The sequence below is a fragment of the Aethalodelphis obliquidens genome, unplaced genomic scaffold, assembly GCF_003676395.1.
Source record: "Aethalodelphis obliquidens isolate GAN/ISIS:26980383/991018 unplaced genomic scaffold, ASM367639v1 scaffold46, whole genome shotgun sequence".
In the NCBI taxonomy this organism is placed as follows: domain Eukaryota; kingdom Metazoa; phylum Chordata; class Mammalia; order Artiodactyla; family Delphinidae; genus Aethalodelphis; species Aethalodelphis obliquidens.
Window position 1 is genome coordinate 5,603,919 of NW_020837990.1, and position 18,695 is coordinate 5,622,613.

The 18,695-nt window shown below is 58.0% G+C and overlaps 2 protein-coding genes across 7 annotated transcripts in view; one reads left to right on the top strand and one right to left on the bottom strand.

Moving 5' to 3' along the window:
- Positions 1-6,931, top strand: part of BCL9L (BCL9 like) — a 28,950-nt gene extending 22,019 nt beyond the window's left edge. For all 6 annotated transcript variants that reach the window (XM_027082113.1, XM_027082114.1, XM_027082116.1 and 3 more), the window contains 3 exons: positions 89-2,375; positions 2,814-3,095; positions 3,534-6,931. In XM_027082113.1, coding sequence (XP_026937914.1) covers positions 89-2,375; positions 2,814-3,095; positions 3,534-4,627 — 3,663 coding nt within the window. In that variant the 3' untranslated portion in view covers positions 4,628-6,931. The remainder of the gene's footprint in view (positions 1-88; positions 2,376-2,813; positions 3,096-3,533) is intronic.
- On the bottom strand, positions 6,803-18,381 carry CXCR5 (C-X-C motif chemokine receptor 5). Its single transcript, XM_027082118.1, has 2 exons — positions 18,279-18,381; positions 6,803-9,542 (listed from the first exon to the last, which is right to left on the bottom strand). Exons 1-2 carry the CDS (start codon positions 18,333-18,335, stop codon positions 8,475-8,477), a joined length of 1,125 nt encoding a protein of 374 aa, XP_026937919.1. The 5' UTR covers positions 18,336-18,381; the 3' UTR covers positions 6,803-8,474.
- Between the last annotated feature and the right edge of the window lie 314 nt (positions 18,382-18,695).

Below are 18,695 nucleotides of genomic sequence, written 5' to 3' on the forward strand. Positions count from 1 at the left end.
ACCTGGCCTGGGCGTGGTGCTCTGTGAGCAGCGGATTGGCCAGTGCATCCCCTTACCTGTCATGTGCTCTGCCTTTGTCCTCTTGCAGGCCCCCAAAGTGCCACCCACCCCAGAACCGCTACCCCTGAGCACGCCATCAACAGGCACCCCTCAGTCCCAGCCTCCTCCACTGCCGCCACCGCCACCCCCAGCCCCAGGCAGCGCCCCCCCTGCTCTGCCTTCCGAGGGGCCTCCTGAGGACACCAGTCAGGACCTGACACCCAACTCGGTGGGAGCTGCCAGCACGGGTGGTGGCACTGGGGGTACCCACCCTAATACCCCTACAGCTTCCACCGCCAACAACCCGCTGCCTCCTGGAGGAGAGCCCAGCAGCGCTCCCGGCCCTGCCCTGCTTGGGGAGGCCCCCACTGGCAATGGGCAGCGGAGCCTGGTGGGCTCAGAGGGCCTGTCCAAGGAGCAGCTGGAGCATCGGGAGCGCTCCCTCCAGACGCTGCGAGACATTGAACGGCTGCTGCTCCGCAGCGGGGAGACTGAGCCCTTCCTCAAGGGGCCCCCTGGAGGAGCGGGCGAGGGGGGACCACCAGCACAAGCCCCTCCCGCCCCCCAGCAGCCACCCACGGCCCCGACCAGCGGGCTGAAGAAGTACGAGGAGCCCTTGCAGTCCATGATTTCGCAGACACAGAGCCTCGGGGGCCCCCCGCTGGAGCATGAAGTGCCTGGGCACCCCCCGGGTGGGGACATGGGGCAGCAGATGAACATGATGATGCAGAGGCTGGGCCAGGACAGCTTGACACCTGAGCAGGTGGCCTGGCGCAAGCTGCAGGAAGAGTACTACGAGGAGAAACGGCGGAAGGAGGAGCAGATCGGGCTGCATGGGGGCCGCCCACTGCAGGACATGATGGGCATGGGGGGCATGATGGTGAGGGGACCACCGCCTCCCTACCACAGCAAGCCTGGCGATCAGTGGCCCCCCGGGATGGGAGCCCAGCTGCGGGGGCCCATGGATGTCCAAGATCCCATGCAGCTCCGGGGTGGACCACCCTTCCCCGGTCCCCGTTTCCCAGGCAACCAGATGCAACGGGTGTCTGGGTTTGGGGGCATACAGGGTATGCCCATGGAGGTGCCCATGAATGCCATGCAGAGGCCTGTGAGGCCGGGTATGGGCTGGACTGAAGACTTGCCCCCTATGGGGGGGCCTGGCAATTTTGCCCAGAACGCGGTGCCCTACCCAGGCGGGCAGGGTGAAGCCGAGCGATTTATGACCCCTCGGGTTCGTGAGGAGCTGCTGCGACACCAGCTGCTGGAGAAGCGGTCGATGGGCATGCAGCGCCCCCTGGGCATGGCCGGCAGCGGCATGGGGCAGGGCATGGAGGTGGAACGGATGATGCAGGCGCACCGGCAGATGGATCCGGCCATGTTTCCCGGGCAGATAGCTGGCGGCGAGGGCCTGGCGGGCACTCCCATGGGCATGGAGTTTGGTGGAGGTCGGGGCCTCCTGAGTCCCCCCATGGGGCAGTCTGGGCTGAGGGAGGTGGACCCACCCATGGGGCCAGGCAACCTCAACATGAACATGAATGTGAACATGAACATGAACATGAACCTGAATGTGCAGATGACTCCACAGCAGCAGATGCTGATGTCGCAGAAGATGCGGGGCCCCGGGGACATGATGGGGCCGCAGGGCCTCAGTCCCGAGGAGATGGCCCGGGTGCGGGCCCAGAGCGGCAGCGGCATGATGGGCGGCCCGCAGAAGATGCTGATGCCCTCGCAGTTTCCCAGCCAGGGCCAGCAGGGGTTCTCTGGGGGCCAGGGACCCTACCAAGCCATGCCCCAGGAAATGGGCAATACTCAAGACATGTTCAGCCCCGACCAGAGCTCAATGCCCATGGCCAACGTGGGTACCACCCGGCTCAGCCACATGCCCCTGCCTCCTGCGTCCAATCCTCCCGGCTCTGTGCATTCAGCCCCAAACCGGGGGCTGGGCAGACGGCCTTCAGACCTCACCATCAGTATTAATCAGATGGGCTCACCGGGCATGGGGCATCTGAAGTCGCCCACCCTTAGCCAGGTACACTCACCCATGGTCACCTCGCCCTCCGCCAACCTCAAGTCACCCCAGACTCCCTCACAGATGGTGCCCTTGCCTTCGGCCAACCCGCCAGGACCTCTCAAGTCACCCCAGGTCCTCAGCTCCTCTCTCAGCGTCCGTTCGCCCACCGGCTCGCCCAGCAGGCTTAAGTCTCCCTCCATGGCGGTGCCTTCTCCAGGCTGGGTCGCCTCGCCCAAGACAGCCATGCCCAGCCCCGGAGTCCCCCAGAACAAGCAGCCGCCTCTGAACATGAACTCTTCCAGCACCCTGGGCAACGTGGAACAGAGTGAGTCAACGGGGCCGGGCAAGTGGGCCCTGGCCTCTGGCGCAGGGAGCCTCCCCGGTGGGGATGTTCTTGCTGGGCCAGGGGAGTGAGTTAAGGCATCTGTGCCAGGGCCCAGGGGTAGACGGCTCTGCTCGAGGGGCAGACGCTGGCATCTGTGTGTGCGCTTTCACAGGGAGCACCACGTTCATCTCCCAGGCATGTCAAGGGGGTCATATTTGGGATCTCCCCACTGCCTGGGGCCATGAGGCTGCAGGAACTTCTTGGAGACAGGTGGGCTGTAGTGACAGTGGGGGCCTGTGTTGAGTGGGACATCTGTGCCTGGAGGGGTCAGGTGGAGATTTGGGAGCTGACCTCTTCCTAAGCCCCCGGTGTGAGCAGCCAAATTCATCTTCCCCTCCCCAGTCACCCCCTGCTCTTTCTGTCTCCCCGCTTCTGTAGGTGCCCTCCCGCCTAGCGGCCCCCGGAGCAGCTCCTCAGCGCCTCCCGCCAACCCTCCCAGCGGCCTCATGAACCCCAGCCTGCCATTCACTTCCTCCCCAGACCCCACGCCTTCCCAGAACCCCCTGTCACTGATGATGTCCCAGATGTCCAAGTACGCCATGCCCAGCTCCACCCCACTCTACCACAATGCCATCAAGACCATCGCCACCTCAGAGGACGAGCTGCTGCCCGACCGGCCCCTGCTCCCCCCGCCACCACCACCGCAGGGCTCTGGGCCAGGTGCGGGGCCCGGGAGGGGCCACGGGGAGAAGAGCTGATGCAGGCACTGGGAGTGGGAAGAGTTGCCACGGCCAGCGGCTGCCCCTGCGGTCCTGCTGGCTTTTTTGTGCTTCCAAAGAGCCCTGGGCGTCGGGGCGGGGGGCGGGGGGTGTCCCAGGACACAGTTCCCATTTGTTGTCGCTCAGTGAAGCCAAGCCCAGAAAGCTGGAGTGGTCTTTCCACCTACTGATGTGTCCCTGGCCGGCTGGGCCAGAGCTTGGGCCTCTTGGCTTCTCACATAAGTGCCTGGAGTCCCTTCCCTCACAGCTAGGGCAGGCCAACGGTGAAAGCCCTCAGCCCTGGTACCAGCCTGGCTGGGGAGTGGGGAAGGACTGAGTTCTGCACCCTCCCCCAGCTGGGTGCACACGGTTCCTGACCCCCGTTTCTCTTTCCCTGCAGGGATCAGCAATAACCAGCCCACCCAGATGCACCTGAACTCAGCCGCTGCCCAGAGCCCCATGGGCATGAACCTGCCAGGCCAGCAGCCCCTGTCCCATGACCCCCCGCCTCCCATGTTGCCCTCCCCCACCCCTCTGGGCTCCAACATTCCACTGCACCCCAATGCACAGGGGGCAGGAGGGCCCCCTCAGAACTCGACGATGATGGCTCCAGGGGGCCCAGACTCCCTGAATGCCCCCTGCGGCCCTGTGCCCAGCTCCTCCCAGATGCTGCCCTTCCCCCCTCGGCTGCAGCAGCCCCACGGTGCCATGGCCCCTAGTGGGGGCGGGGGCGGGGGACCCGGCCTGCAGCAGCACTACCCTTCAGGCATGGCCCTGCCCCCAGAGGACCTGCCCAGCCAGCCGCCAGGCCCCCTGCCCCCCCAGCAGCACCTGATGGGCAAAAGCATGGCCGGCCGCATGGGCGACGCATACCCCCCGGGCGTGCTCCCCGGGGTGGCGTCAGTGCTGAACGACCCTGAGCTGAGCGAGGTGATCCGGCCCACCCCGACGGGGATCCCCGAGTTCGACTTGTCCAGGATCATCCCCTCGGAGAAGCCAAGCAGCACCCTCCAGTACTTCCCCAAGAGCGAGAACCAGCCCCCCAAGGCCCAGCCCCCCAATCTGCATCTCATGAACCTGCAGAACATGATGGCGGAGCAGACCCCCTCCCGGCCCCCCAACCTCCCGGGCCAGCAGGGCGTCCAGCGGGGGCTCAACATGTCCATGTGCCACCCCGGACAGATGTCCTTGCTGGGCAGGACAGGTGTGCCCTCACAGCAGGGCATGGTGCCCCATGGCCTGCACCAGGGGGTCATGGCCCCTCCACAAGGCCTCATGACCCAGCAGAATTTCATGCTGATGAAGCAGCGGGGAGTGGGCGGTGAGGTCTACAGCCAGCCCCCCCACATGCTCCCCCCGCAGGGCTCTCTCATGGGCCCCCCGCCCCAGCAGAACCTCATGGTGTCCCACCCGCTGCGGCAGCGCAGTGTGTCTCTGGACAGCCAGATGGGCTACCTCCCGGCGCCGGGCGGCATGGCCAACCTGCCCTTCTAGCAGTCCCCGTGGGGGGCTGGAGCTGGGGCGATACTGCAAATAGGATAACCTTAAGAAAGTTTCTTCCCCTTCGGTGTTGGGATGGCCTGGGTCAAGGGGTGGGGTGGAGGGGGTGGGAGGGGGCTTGTGTGGGGAGTGGCATTTGTGGAAACCAGATGTGCTGGCAGCTTAGGGGGAAGTGGCAGAGTGGGGTGGGGGATTTGGGATGGGGGTTGGTCCCATTTCGGCCGCCAGGACTGCCCCCCGCCAGTCCTACGGAGCCTCGATTTTCCCTCTTTCTCTGCGTCCGATTTTCCCTCTTTCTCTGCTTCTGCCCTCTTCAGCTTTGCTTTCAGAGCCCTGTATCTAATCCTTGGCAGGGAGTGGAAGGAGAGGAGAGGCCTCTCCCTCTCCCTCCTCTTCCTGCTGCTGTCTCCTCCGGGAGCTTCACTTTCCTCCTCTTGGTTTCTCTGCCCCCACCCCCCCGTTTTTCCTTCTGTCTTCTCCTGCCTCAGTTCCTCTCCCTGATGATGTGTCTGACCCCCTCTCCCACCCCAACCTGCAGGCGGCTGGCCAGGTGGGCAGGCGCCAGCCGTAGCTGTAAATAGAGCGCTGCGCTTTTGTGCCGGTTTGTGTGTGTGCTGTATTTCTGTGTTTTGATAGAAGTCACACAAAAAAAGGATAAAAGAAACCCTTCCCCCCTTTTTCAAATGATTGCCCCTTCCATTCCCCTGGACCCAGGGGCACGCAGTCTGACACACCTGCCCGCTGTGGCAGTGTCTCTGGGTCAATAAAGGATACCATTCCGGTCCCGTCCCCCAGTGGTGAAATGACGTAGCTACACCCACACCTAAACTGAGGTCAGACCACCTAGGCATCCACCTGGTGAGCCCCAGCAGGGCTGAGACCCCCCAGGGCGGCAGCCTGTCTGCTGCTGAGTGATTCAGGAGAACGCGTGCATGTGCATGTGTGTTTGCCCCACAGAGGTGACACGGGGCCCTGGCTTCCTAGCTGTGGATGTCTGGTGTCCCCTGCTGCTACATCTTAGCCAGAACTTGAAGTCCTTGGTCCCCAGTCCGGGATGAAGGCAAGGAGGATGAGGCGGAGACTGTGTGGCCCCCTCGTGTGGAGCCGTGGAGGGGTGGCCTGGGGAGCCGAATGGTCCTTTGCCCGCTGCAGTGGCTCTGGGCCAGGTAGCCCCCAGGGCCATGACTCTTCCAGAGGCTACCACTTACTTCTTATCACCAAAGGAGGAAAGGAAAAGGGTTTGGCCGAGTCCGTCTGTCTCCCTCCAGCCTCCACCCGCTGAGGATGGAATAGAGAGAGTGTTGGATTCCGAGCAGGAGGGCGTCTTCCCGCTTCTCTCTGCCTGGCCGATCGCTGGCAAGGTCCCTCTGCCCAGAGCTCAGGGCTCTGTGCCCACCCAGGCGCAGCCACTGCCTTCCCCTCAGCCCCCGGCTCTTTCCCATACGAGCTCCCCACCCGCCTCTGGTCAGAGCTGAAGCCATACACGATTGGGTGTTTTGCCCCCCTCAGCCCCAGGAGTAAAACACTTCTCCTTTTCTCACTTCCTTTCCTGCCTTGTGAGGTGGCAGGGCAGCTACCTGGCTGAGGCCTTTTGTACCCCACCTCCAGGGCCAAGGGCCATTTCTAGACAAGGTGTCTTCTGCCGTGGCCCCGTCCCCAGCCTTCCTGACCTGAGGGCCTGGTCTCCCATTGGCAGCTGTGATACAAAGGGAATTTGTCCCCAGTTCTCCCAGTCTGGTGCTGTCCTCAGTACCCCGGTCAGCCAGGTCAAGTGCTTCCTCCGGGGCTGGCTGCGAGCTCCTGCCTCCCCCAGCCCCTCCCAGGGGCCAGGGCCTGGTCCCCCGTGTTCAGGGGCCACCTGTCCTCAGTCCCGCCAGACATGTTCCCACCCTGTCTCAACCCGGGCCTCGTGCCCTTGAGTCCCCCACCCATGACCCAATACTCCCAAACCGACTCTTAAGTGTTTCCTGCGCAGAGGAGAGACGGGTCAGACTGAAAAGGGCCCCGATGCCCTCCCCCTCCCCCGCTCCTCCCACCTCTGCCACCAGACTAGCTTTCCAAGGTGAATTCCACAGGCCAGCTACTTCCCTCCATCCATGGCCACACCCCCAGCCATTTTGTACCATTATATAAATATATATATAAATATAAATATATAAATACAATATGTGAAGACATCTTCTTGGTTTTTATTTTGAAACAATTTTTAGGCTTGTTCCGGGGGTCTCTGTGCTGCCTGTACTGTATTGACCTGTTTTATAGGTGCCTTTTTATTAAAAAGAGAAAATTAAAAATCCAGTTTCTTGCTGTCTTGCTTCTGTGTCTGGCTCCTCCGCTGCCCAGCTTACTATTGGGTGCTGGGACGAAAAAGGGGCCCCAGGGATTCCCTGGTGTTCCACGGTGAAGACCTAGTCCCCTGGGTCACAGCTCTGATCTCCCCTGCGGGGGCCTCTTAGGGACCTGGGCTGACTGGCTTGAGTGGGCCTGGGCAACTGATGTGCGCCCTCAGCAGCTGCAGGGGTCCCTGGTGTCCCATTCTAGGCAGACCAGAGGCTGGGGAGGAGGCAGGGAGAGCCCTCCCCGGGCAGGGGGCAGGCAGGCGCGGAGCAGCTTCCTCTGGTTCCATCTGAGTAGTATCCTCTCGGGGCAGGGCCCAGCTTCCTGGAGCCCGGGGACTTCCCTGCCTAGGCCTGCTTGTCACACTGCCCAGCCCAAGGGGATGCCTCGCGGCTCTTGCTGCGGCCCAGAGAGATGGCCTGGCCTGCAGGCAGGGGGCTGGATGAGATGACCCCCAGGGACCCCTTAGGTCTCTTTCCTCGGGAGGTCTCCATCTCTGCTCCGCGGTCAGATTCTCTCTGTGGCTCCAGGAGTTTCTCCTGGCTGTGTAGTTTGCGGGGAGAGGGGAAGGGAAGAACGCATCTGTCCCCTTCCGCATCGGTGCCCAGACCCACCAGGGCCCTGGACCCTGCTGTCCTTGGCCTGCCCTGGGAGCTTTCCACCCTGGGCAGAGAAGACAGCTGGCTTTGGTTAATACTTGTTCATCCTTGGAGCTGGGGAAGGAGAATCTTTCCTTTCCTTGGTTGGGCTCCTCTCTGCTGACCTTAGTCCTTCTCTAGGATGCTAGCTGGTCTCTGAGGGCACCTGGAGTCTGCCTCAGGCTGCAGACCTCCCAGGGCCCAGTGACATGGGGCTGGCCCGGCGCCATTTTGGTCAGAGCCAGGGGCAGCCACCTGGACCGGGTCATCCTGAGCTTCCTGCTTGGTCAAGATGCTGCAGGGCTGGTGACCTGAAAGAATGTCTGTGCTTAGTAGGCACTGAGACATGTTAAGGCCCTGCTCTGCTGCCAGCTGGCCTTTCCTCAGCCTTAACCTCCATCCATGCCCTGGTGCTCAGCTGCTTGTTACTTTTGGCAGGTGAGGTGGGAGGAGAGGTGGGTGGTTGTGGAGGTCGGTGGTCCATAAGATGATGGAGTACGTTCTGGAAGGGGAATGACTTTCCCTATCGACGGGGGCAGAAGGAAAATTTCTTTCTTGAGCTTTGGATGGTTAGGATGAGAGAAGGTAAGTGTGGTCCTCTCAGCCCAAAGTGATGCAGACGAGCACAGGTATCCTTTGCTTTGCCCTTGGGCTGCTTTCCCCTCCCTGGACCCCAGCCTAGACCCGGGGCTGGGAGAAGAGCTGGCGGGGTTGTCCTGGAAAGAGGGGTTGGTTCCTCCAGCTGCCCCATATGAGGACACTGGCCAAGGCGAGCTCTTAGGATCCCAGATCCTGTTGGAAGGAGTTCGAGCATCACTGCCTGCCCCAAGGAAAGCAGAAACAAGGGGGTGGGGGGTGGCTAGGACCTAGAAGGTGGTGAGGGAGGTGGCATTCTCTGACTCCGAGAGGCTGCTCTTGCGCCAACTAGGGAAGAACTGGCAAAGAGAGGCAGGGCCGGCACAGCCCAGCTTGGTCAGAAGCCGCGACAGGTCACTGCGGAACTTCACGCCGGCAAACGTGTAGAGCATGGGATTGAGGCAGCAGTGGGCCAGGCCCAGGAACTCACTCATGGTGATGGCCACGGAGAGATAGCCATTGAACTCACAGCTACTGCCCAGGGCCTTCAGCCTCGTCAGGGTGTCCAGGAAGATAACAACGTGGTAGGGTGACCAGCAGAGAAAGAAGACACTTGTCACAAGGATGGCCACCCTGACCGCCTTCTGCCGCTGAGGACGCCGCTGGGCCTGGCACAGCCTGTGCACCACCCCGACATAGCACCAGGTCATCACCAGCATCGGCAGCAGGAATCCTCCGATGTGATAGAGAAAGCGGGAGGTGAACCAGGCGTTGGTTTCGGCCTGGTTCTCCTGGGGGAAGGTGCAGTGTGGCAGAGAGTCGTTGTAATGGGGTTGACTGACCTTGGCGAAAAGGATCTCTGGCAAGGCAAAGAAGACGCCCGCCAGCCAGATGGTTGCACAGGTGATGTGGATGGAGAGGAGGCGGCGGTGGCGGTAGGTGTGGACGGCATGGACGATGGCCAGGTAGCGGTCCACAGCGATGCAGGCCAGGAGCAGGCTGCTGCAGTAGAAGTTGATCTTGTGCAGAGAAATCACGGTTTTGCAGAGGAAGCTGCCCAGGACCCAGCCCACGGAGCCTTCGGCCACAGCAAAGGGCAGGATGAAGACCAGCAGGAGGTCGGCCACCGCCAGGTGGAACAGGAAGGTCTCGGTTGAGCTGCGCGTTTGCCGGTGCCGCTCCAGGATGACCAGCACCAGGATGTTGCCCATCATACCCAGGAGGAAGATGAGGCCATAGGCCACAGGCACGAACACGGCCTTGAAGGAGGTCAGCAGGGGCCCCTCAGCTGTGGAGCAGAGGTGATTTTCCATTGTGTGGGTCTCCGTACTGTCATTGTAGCTGCCTAATTCCTTGTACTGCAAGGGCAAGGAGACAGGAGGGTGGGAACTGAGAACCAGTCTTTCCTCTCAGAGAGGGACCCAGACCCCCTGGTAGAGTAATCCTATCCCCCCAGGCTAACTGCTTTTGTCCCTGCACTCCCAGTCTGCCCACGGACCAAATCCCAGTTTCCCTTTGTGTTCCTCAAACAAATCCCGTTGTCTTTTCCAACTTCAGTTTTCGTCTGTAAACATCCCTCACTGGGTAGTGACAAAGATGAAAGGAGATATATGGTGTGGATGTGCTTCATAAACTCTGAAGGGCTGGGCACCTGTAAGTCGTTTCTCATTTGCGAGGCCTCAGGTGTGGAAGGATGCAGCTGCAGGGGCTGGAATCAGGGCTTCCATTTGGGGGAATGGATCTGGTTAGGACAAAGAGCCATCTCTTCCGATTCTGAACAGAACAGAGGGCACTCAGACCTAGGATCCTGCTGAAGGGGTGGATGCTGGTATGGCCTGCTGGCTTGCTCTCAGTCTGTCCCCTCGTTCCTTCATTATATCTGAAATTGTAGTAAGAGCCTCTTTTTTGTTTAATCGGCACAGCAAGCCCAAGGCATGTGATACTCCGGTTTCACCCATGTCTCGCCAGAGATCGGGTCTGCTTGAACCCACGCTGATGTAACTCCCACCACGACACAGCACTGCCTGGCTGCCCTGCCTGCTACTCCCTGTCACCAGCAAACGCCTCACTCTGCTCCCTTCTCCGCGAGGGGAGGGGGAGGGGGGGGGGGGGAGGGGGAGGCTTCCAAGTGAAGGGGATGTGCCCACTCTGTCTCCGGAAGCTCACTCCTCCCTTGCCTCTCTCTCCCTCCCCCAGCCCTCCCCACCCCAGCACTCAGGTTGTTTACCCAGCTAACCGCAAAGGAAGGCAGGGTGCCTGTTTTCATACCTTTCACTCACAGCTGCCCCCCTGCACCTGCTCCTCACCTCCCAGCTCTGTTCTTCCCACCCCCTCCCCTAACCATACACCTCTCCACAGCATTTCAAGACCAATTATAACCAGCTTATGTGGCTTCAAAAAGGCACTTCTGGAAACGATGAGCCCCAGGGAGAGAGAGGATGGGAGAGGGTACCGGGCACCCAGGCTCAGGGTGGTCCCACCCTGCCCTCCTTCCTGGAGAGCGAGGGTCCCACACAAGCAGGGGGTGGTTGTACTGTTACCCAGGGCCCCAGCTGTGGGTCATACACTTCTTCTCCATGGTGGGAAGACCCATTCCCCAACCTGGGCCTTTCCTTCCGGTTCCTGAGAGAAGCGGGTGGGAGGATACATTAGTGCCGTGGCAGAGTCATAGGCTGGCCCAACCCCAGCATCCCTCTGCCATAGCCCAAGTGTAGCCCTTCTTCACCCTAATGCTCAGGACTACTGTCTCCCCATGGGTCCCGTTCTCACTGACTTCTCCACTCTTATCCACCTCCTGCACAGAGGACAGGATGAGTTTTTCAACCCACGAATACCATCACATCAGTGTCCTGCTTAAAATCTTTTACTGGTTCCCTGTTACCTCTAAGCAGTGGTTTTCTTTTCTTTTTGTCTTTATCTTTTTTTTTTCAGTTTCATAGAATTAAAAAAAAATTGTCGCAGTAGAGTTGATTTAAAATGTTGTGTTAGTCATATTTAAAAGCAAAGCCAGTTATAAGGAAAAGTCATGTTTGGGATCAAGTTCGTCAATAGAAGATTGGAGGAAGCCAACCTCAGGGCATTCACACAGCAGAATACAATGCAGTGCTCAAAAAGAAGTGAGGTTTACCTGCGTGTTCTCTTAGGAAGAGATGTTTCCCATACATTACTAAATTTCAGAACTAATTGTGAGGCCTCCCATACAGCGTAAGTCCATGGACTTTCTTTGCAGGTTTTACTGGGGTTGGGGGGGGGGCGGTGGGAAGGGAGGGAGCCTCTGGTCCTCCCGTCTTTAAACCAGACACCCTTGTCTCATGTGGTGTTTCACACATATGCTTTTGTTTATGAAAATGGTTCTGCTTTCACTGGAAGACCATGGACTTGCAGGGTGAGGTCTAAACTCCTCTACTGGGCCTTTACATGTTTGCAAACTGTATATTCCCCTGACCTTTCAAACCTTCTCTTCCACTTTATCGCTTTATCCCTCTCCTTCAGGTTCATCGTTCTCCTGGCTGCCTGCCCCCGTCACACTGATACAATCCTGTCTCTAAAACTCTTCCTTTCGCCCAGCAGTCCTTTCTTCCCAAGTCTGCCTATTGCTATGCTTCCTTCAAGGCCCCACTCAATCCCACCTTCCTATGTCCTTCCTAACTCTTCTGCTTGGAATTACATTCTCTCTTCTTCCATCACGTGTGCCTTTATTACCTCACTCAGGGTTGGGATGTCGGTGGCCTCATTGGATGGTGAGCTCCCGGGGGAGCTTACAAGGCCATGTGTTTTACACATGCCAGACATGATGCAGATGTGTGCTGCACCGCTTGGAGAGCAGTTTCCCAGATAAGGCCAGGGGACCTCGTATTCTGGGACTCTGGGGAAGTTCCTCCCTGTGCCTCAGCAGACTCAGACACTCCTTCCCACCCTTCTTCAGTTTTTGCCTCTTCCCAATGCTCTTGACAGCCTAGAGCCTATCTTGGGTTCTCTAACCATATTGGGAGTTATTTCCAACATCGTCATTGAATACAACCATTTGATTCATCCTGGAATTCAGCAGGAGTTAAACGGGAAGGCAGTGAGATGAGCTGTTTTCATGCAGAGCAAAGCAATTGAGACAGAAGGAGAAGAGATGCAGGGTTTGGTGTAGTCAGCGGGGCTGGACTCCATCTACCTTGTGGTGGGAGCCTGGCCCTCCCACTGCCCAGCAGAGGGCTTAGGTGCAGCCAGCCTGTCTGGTCCAGAACCACTCAAGTCCTGCCCTCTAGAGCATTCCTGTTGATTGGTTTGCTGCTCATCTAAAGTCAACACAGTGAGACAAGTCCCTAGGAGCCCAGAGCCCCCGTCTCCTGAGAACCCAGGTTTCGAGGAGGGTTGGGAGTGGGGGACTGTCTTTCCCTTCTTGCCAAGAGGTCATGGTTCGGCAGAGCGCTCAGGCAGAGAGGAGAAGACAGAGGAAGCTGGTGTGAGGAGGGCTGAGAGATGGCGCTGCCTCTCAGCAGGAGGTGTCAAACAGACATCCTGGGGCCTCAGGAGTGGCACGTGTTAAAGCCACTTCCCACGGCCAGGGGATCCCGCACACCCGCCCTTCCTCAGATCATGGAGGTAGGTCATGGAGCAAGATCAGCTCTGGCCCAGTGGGAAGTTAGGAATCAGGAATCCTGAATGCTGCGGGGAGTGGGCGCGGAAGGGAGCCCCCCAAGACTCACACCCAGAGGGAGCTCAGGTGGGCCATCTGGCCGAGCACTCACTCATCCTTCGCTGGGAGAAGCTGCAGGAAGCCACGGCCCTCAGGCACACACACACTCTGATGGCAGCATGACCCCGTATAGACTCAGACATGTGACTGCTGGGGCCACGACAGCATGCGGCATAAGCGGGTACCCAGTGGACAGTAGCCTAACAGAGGCCAGGGACCCAGGCCTCAAAGAAGGCAAGAAAACACGATGACTGGGGTGAAGCTGTGCAGAGGGCAGGAGTGGGGACTAGAACATTCTGTGTCCTGGTATTGAGGTGCCAGGAGAAGGGAGGATGGAGGGAGAGATCAAAGTGCTTGGAATTACAAAGATTACTCTTCCTACCCCCACTCCACCCCTCTGCCCCTCCCTTCTTTCCTTCCTCAGGAGCCTCTGTAGGACCCAGGCCCCTCCCTGGATAATTAAGTCCTCCAAGCCCCATCTGACTTCAAATAATGAGGCTGCCTCACTGCCCTGCAGTGGCCGGTGTGAAGCTCAGCAAACGTTTGCAGATGGGGCTCTGTGTCAGCAGGTGGGTAGCGGGTGTCTAGGACCTTCCTCAGGGGTCTGTCCTGGATCCTCTCCTCTTTTTCACTCTCAACCCTGTCTTGGGTGATACGGCTGCGGGAGGCTTTCAGACAGTGCAGAGTTCTCTACAACCTGGAACTACAGGCCCAAACTGACCAGATGGAATTGGTAAAGAAAAATTTAGAGACCTAGATGGGGTTTAAAACTTCAACTCTTCAGGGACAGGTTGGAGAAGACCTGACTTAACAACTGTTTATGAGAAAAAGACCTGAGAGCTTGTTGACTGCAATCTTCAGATGAGTCAACAGGGTGGCGTGGCTGCCAGCAGGGCTTTGTTGCCTTATCTAGGTGAACAGAAACCTGTAGGTGGGCACCTGACACCAACCCAGTTTGTTTGGGCTGGACAAGGGTGACCAGTTCTTAAGGGGTCTGGAAATCCCCACCCTGGGGGGAAGTTTCCAGGTCCCGGGCTGTGGTGTCCAGGAAAGAGAAGACTTGAGTCCAGGAGAGCTGGCCCCTTCAAGGACTGGAAAGAGCTCCCATGGCGAGAAGGCAGGATGGGCTTATTGTGTGAGGTCCTAGTGGGTAGAGCAGGAGAAATGGGCAGAGGTTGGGATTGGGGGTGTTTCAGTCAAAGGAGAAAGAACCTTCTAACAGGCAGAACTGTCGAACCATAGGTTGGGGCCCTTGGGAGGAAGAGGAATGTTTGAGGCCAAGTGTGTGGGAAGGGATTCCTGCTCTGGAAAGGAAGCTGGGCCCTGCACTCAGATGCCCCTTGCTCACAGCTCCTAGATGCTCCGAGTCTCTGGCTGTCATGCCCTGCCCTGCGCTGTTCTGGTTCTCAGTGTCACCTTCATCTAGCTCAGCACCTGGGTGGGAGCCGTTGCTTCTCCAGCCTGTCTGTCCTGCACTGAGCGAATGGCCCAGCCTGACTTGCTTCTCAGCCCTCAGGAGGGAGGCAGGGCTGCTGAGTGCTTGGCTCATCCAGGCCCAACTCTAGGGCTCCAGGGGCCTGAGTCATACTCGCTGCAAGAGGCGTCTACACACAGACGCGGTTCATCACTCTGGCTATAGGGGACACACACAGGCTCCGTCTCCTTTTATGTCTCTGGCTGGATATTCCTAACCCAGAGACAGGAGTCGTGAGTAGGACCAGCCAGGGTGTCTCTCATTCCAGCTTTCTGTGGCTTGAGGGGTGCGGGGGTCTGGAAGAAGGAGGCTGGGCTGAGGGGTGAGGGCGGAGGACTTTATCCCTTCCCCACTCTTCCTTTAGAGGGCCCACACCCCCTAAAGACCATCTGAGACTCTGGCTGGCCATTTGTCACATCTCCCCCCTCTCCCCGCCCCCACCCCTCAGGAGCGAGCCCGCCAGGCTCCTCTTCCATCTCCAACCCAAGTGTTTTGGCCATTAGGATCATGGCACTACTCTGGGTGTGGTTCTGGGGGGAGACTTTAAGCTACCCCTACCTCTGCACTGAGTCTTTAGGTTTCAAGGGGTCCCCCTTGGCACCCCAGATCAATTTGCACTTTGGGGACAGAGCCACGCAGTCCGAGGGACAGGTAGACAGGTCTCTTAGGTGTGTTCGGTAACCTCCTGAAGACATCTCCCGGGTCAGTACTGATTTGAAATATTTTGTCCCATCGTTCCTGAAAGAATACACATTCTTGTGTCCTGATTCTCAGTCGCAAATTCATGGTCACTTTTTCTGCCATTGTGCCAGAGGAGTGGTTCAGCCACAGTCTGTGTCCTCACTGAAGGCAAGAATTCCTGATGGAGACTGTGGTCTCTGTGCCTGAGCCCAGACTTGCCCCAACACTGACCCCTCCCCAGGCTAGCCCTGGGTCTCTCCCTCATCTCTGACCCTTCCAATCACCCCCAGTTGGGGCTTCTTCCACTGGGGTTCCTCTGGGACTTTTGACCTGGTTTGGGAGGGGGTGAGCCTCCCTTCCCCCAAGGTAAACCCCAGAAACAGCCTGAGCTGGTTTTGGTTCCTCTTCTTCACACCTCCTTGATGAAATGGGACAGTGCATATGAATGGCCTTCCTGTCCTGTGATGCGCTGAAGTCATAGTCTGTGGGGGGTCATCCCTGGGGAAGGGTCAGGGGAAGCCAGGCCCTGGGGCCGGACCACCTTCACCCTGCTCTATAGCAGCTTCTCCTCCTGGCTGGTGTACCGGGTGGGGCTGGAGGTGCAGTTTATGACCGACCGCTGTAGGTACCCCAGGTCCTAGGTCTGTCAAGAGGAGGCGGCATGCTTTCAGATCCAGGTTCCTATGGACAGAGGCTTTTCTAGGTCTGCCTAGATCTGCCTTCCCAGCAGGATGGGTCCCTGGAGTGCCCACCCCAGGGACCTGGCTCCTAGTTTCTGGTACTTAGCCTTCTAGAGTTTTTCTGTTTGGATCCACCGTTCATGGGAATTAGCAACCTATCTCAAGAAAATGGACATTTTGAACAGTTGATCTTAGAATGCAAGAGGAGGGAGGGAAGATAGGATGCCCAACACTTGGTTTATGGCCAAGAGCCCCCAGTTCTTAACCCAGCATTGGAGTCTAGAACCCAGTGTTCTAGGACACTGAACTGATACTTGGTTTGGACCAGAAGAGGGAGAGGAATAGGAAGCAAAATAATAGAACTGAGACTAACTCCAGAGAGAAATGGGGAGTTGAGACACTCAGCGGAGCAGCACAAATCAGTACATACTTATTGAGAAGCTACCGCATACAAGACTCTTCTGCCGCCCTGCCACGCCAGGGCCCCTGTGCTGGGAGATACCGTCAGGGAGACTGTCAAAACTGCTCGAGGTCCTGCTGTGAGTGGCGGGGCGGGTGGAGAGAGAGGGTCTGGACTTCTGAGGGGGCAACAGCCCTGGAGAGAGAGTGTATGGGAGGTGAGTGCAGGTGGGATGAGGTGCTGGGGGCTGGCTTGAAGAAAGGTCCAGGGCCCGGATGGTCCTAGGACTCCTGGCTCCTGGCCCGACCCTGATGGAGGGGGTTCAGGCCTGCAGGGATGCCTGGACTGAGACCACTCATTTGAGGCATGACATGAAGTGAGTCACCGCTCCCTCTCCCCGGGCTGCAGGTTTTCTTTGGTATGTGGGACATGCCCGGCTGTACCCCTGCCGCCACCTGTCTCTAGTAGGTCATGCAGTGGAGTGAGGCGTGCAGTTAGGGGAACTCTTGAGGTTTCTCAGAAGCCAGAACCGGCCAGGTCTCGAGTTGGTTACTGTGATATCCAACTGGGTCAGCGCTCGTGGTCAGCTTGAAGCTTCGGGCAGAGGAAGACGCCCGGTAACCTAGTCAGGTGAGGCCAGGGGCCAGGGCGGGGGGCCAGGGTGGGAGCACATTGCCTTGTCAGGGTTGTGGGGTTTTAGTCTGATTGGACTCAGGGCCAGCTTTATGGGCGTGAGACCGGTACCGTCACGCAGGGCCCAGCACTTAGAAGAGCCCCGGGGTTGGTTTGGCGCTCTGCTGTCTCTATCTTGACATTTTTAACAGAGGCCCTGCATGTTCATTTTGCATTGGGTCCCACAAATTAAGCAGCAGGTCTGATTAGACTGATGGTTCTGGCTCTGCTTTTATCGGAGGGTCGGATCTGAGAAGACAGACTTTGGGTACTTATCCCTTCCCCCACCTCCCCATGCTCTGCTTACGCTTCCAAGTCTTGGGATCTGGGCAAGCGAGAGGCAGACTTTTCCAAGCAAGTCTGGGAACACAGCTGGTGGAGTTACAGTATAGACTCCAGCCAGGGGAGCTAGAGGGAGTCGGAGACCATCTCAGGGTGAGTTTAGGGCCAGGAGAGCTGGCAGGTATAGGAGGAAAAGTTTGGACCTTTAGAAAAGGATCCAGCCCAGAATTTAGCTCAGAGAGAAGTTCTTTTCCTAGCAGTGCCCTTGGTCATGGGGGAAAGGGAGTGAAGACTACAAGGAAGTTTCCCTAAGGTCCTTACAAGCAGCCCTCTGCTGCCCTCACACAGGAGCCTTGGGTCTCTGGTTGAGCTGCTCCTTACATACGCCTTCTGGGGACCCAGTAACAGCCAAGCTCTGCTTCACGGGACAGTCTTGGGTGGGTGGCAGACAGTGACGCTGGGGACTATTTTCTTAGCCCACCGAAAAATACCTAATCTCTAGAGAGCCCAGTCCTCTGAGGGAGGCCACAATGTGCTCAGAGACACTTCCAGGATTAACACCGAGTTCTTCCACTAACTTGATGCCAGCTTGGCACCCCCTACTTCCTGACCCCAGCCCACTGGGGTCCTCTCCCCTGCTGACCATCTCCTTGGGTTTAGCACATGATCATTGTCTACGAGCTTCTGGTGAGTAATTTTTTTTTCTTCTTGGCTAGCCCAAGAAGTGCCAAGAACAGGCTCTCACCTTCTCTATCCAAGAGAGAATGTCGTGCCCCGATGACAGAATTGTAGAGCAAGAGATGAATAAACATACACTGATTGGTCAACTAGCAATGCCAGCCTCCTGATATTAAGAAAACCTCCAAAGTACTTTCCCATCTACCCCGTATTCCAGCCGTATGAGATGAGGAGAGGACCCCCTACTGAAGAATGGAGAGGCAAAGTGACTTGTTCTAGGTCCTAGAGCATGTCAGGGAGGATGCAGGACCTGAACCCATACTTCCAATCCCCTCTAAATAAAGGATGTCTATTTAAGGCAGCAGCTCTATTTTCCACGGAATGAGAAATCAAACCTTAAAAGGCAGGCGCCGATGGGCCTGTCTAGATTCTGCTGATCCGCAGTGGGAGAGGACTGCATGTCTTTCCCCTCTTCCTTGGGCCCCGGGCGCAGGATATTTAGAATTCCTGGGCGACCATAAGCTACCTGTCCCTACTCACCAGGTCCTCCAGGTTGTAGTTCATGAGGTCCATGTCCAGGGTTAGGGGGTAGTTCATGGTTGTAGCCGTATGTCACCAGACTGGCCACTGCCTGATGTTGAGAGTTTCTCCGCCTGCTGACTATAGAGAGGTGGCAGCCGTCAGCTGCAAATTTAAACAAATGAACTGTGTGCTGTCTCCTGGGGCTGCGTAGGACCCAAGGCCTGTCTCACAACTCATCATTTTTTTTTTTTTTTCCACTGGGTCTTTTGTGTTTTTTTTGAAGAAAGAGGGAAAATCCCCACAGCATCAGTGCTAGTCAAGCATTTCAGCTTCTTTCCCAGCAATAGTTGTCTCAGTTGGGGCTTGTAACTGGTTTAAAGGCTGCCGCTCGCTTCTCCTCCCTGTAACTCCACCAGCCTCCCAACAGGGAGTTGT

What these genes read in the sequence shown, in the direction of transcription:
- CXCR5 (XM_027082118.1), bottom strand. Translation starts at nt 18,335, where the DNA reads ATGAACTACCCCCTAACCCTGGACATGGACCTCATGAACTACAACCTG. An exon ending in ACTACAACCTGGAGGACCTG is followed by an intron (nt 9,543 to 18,278) that starts GTGAGTAGGGAC and finishes TTGCCCTTGCAG; the next exon opens with TACAAGGAATTAGGCAGCTA.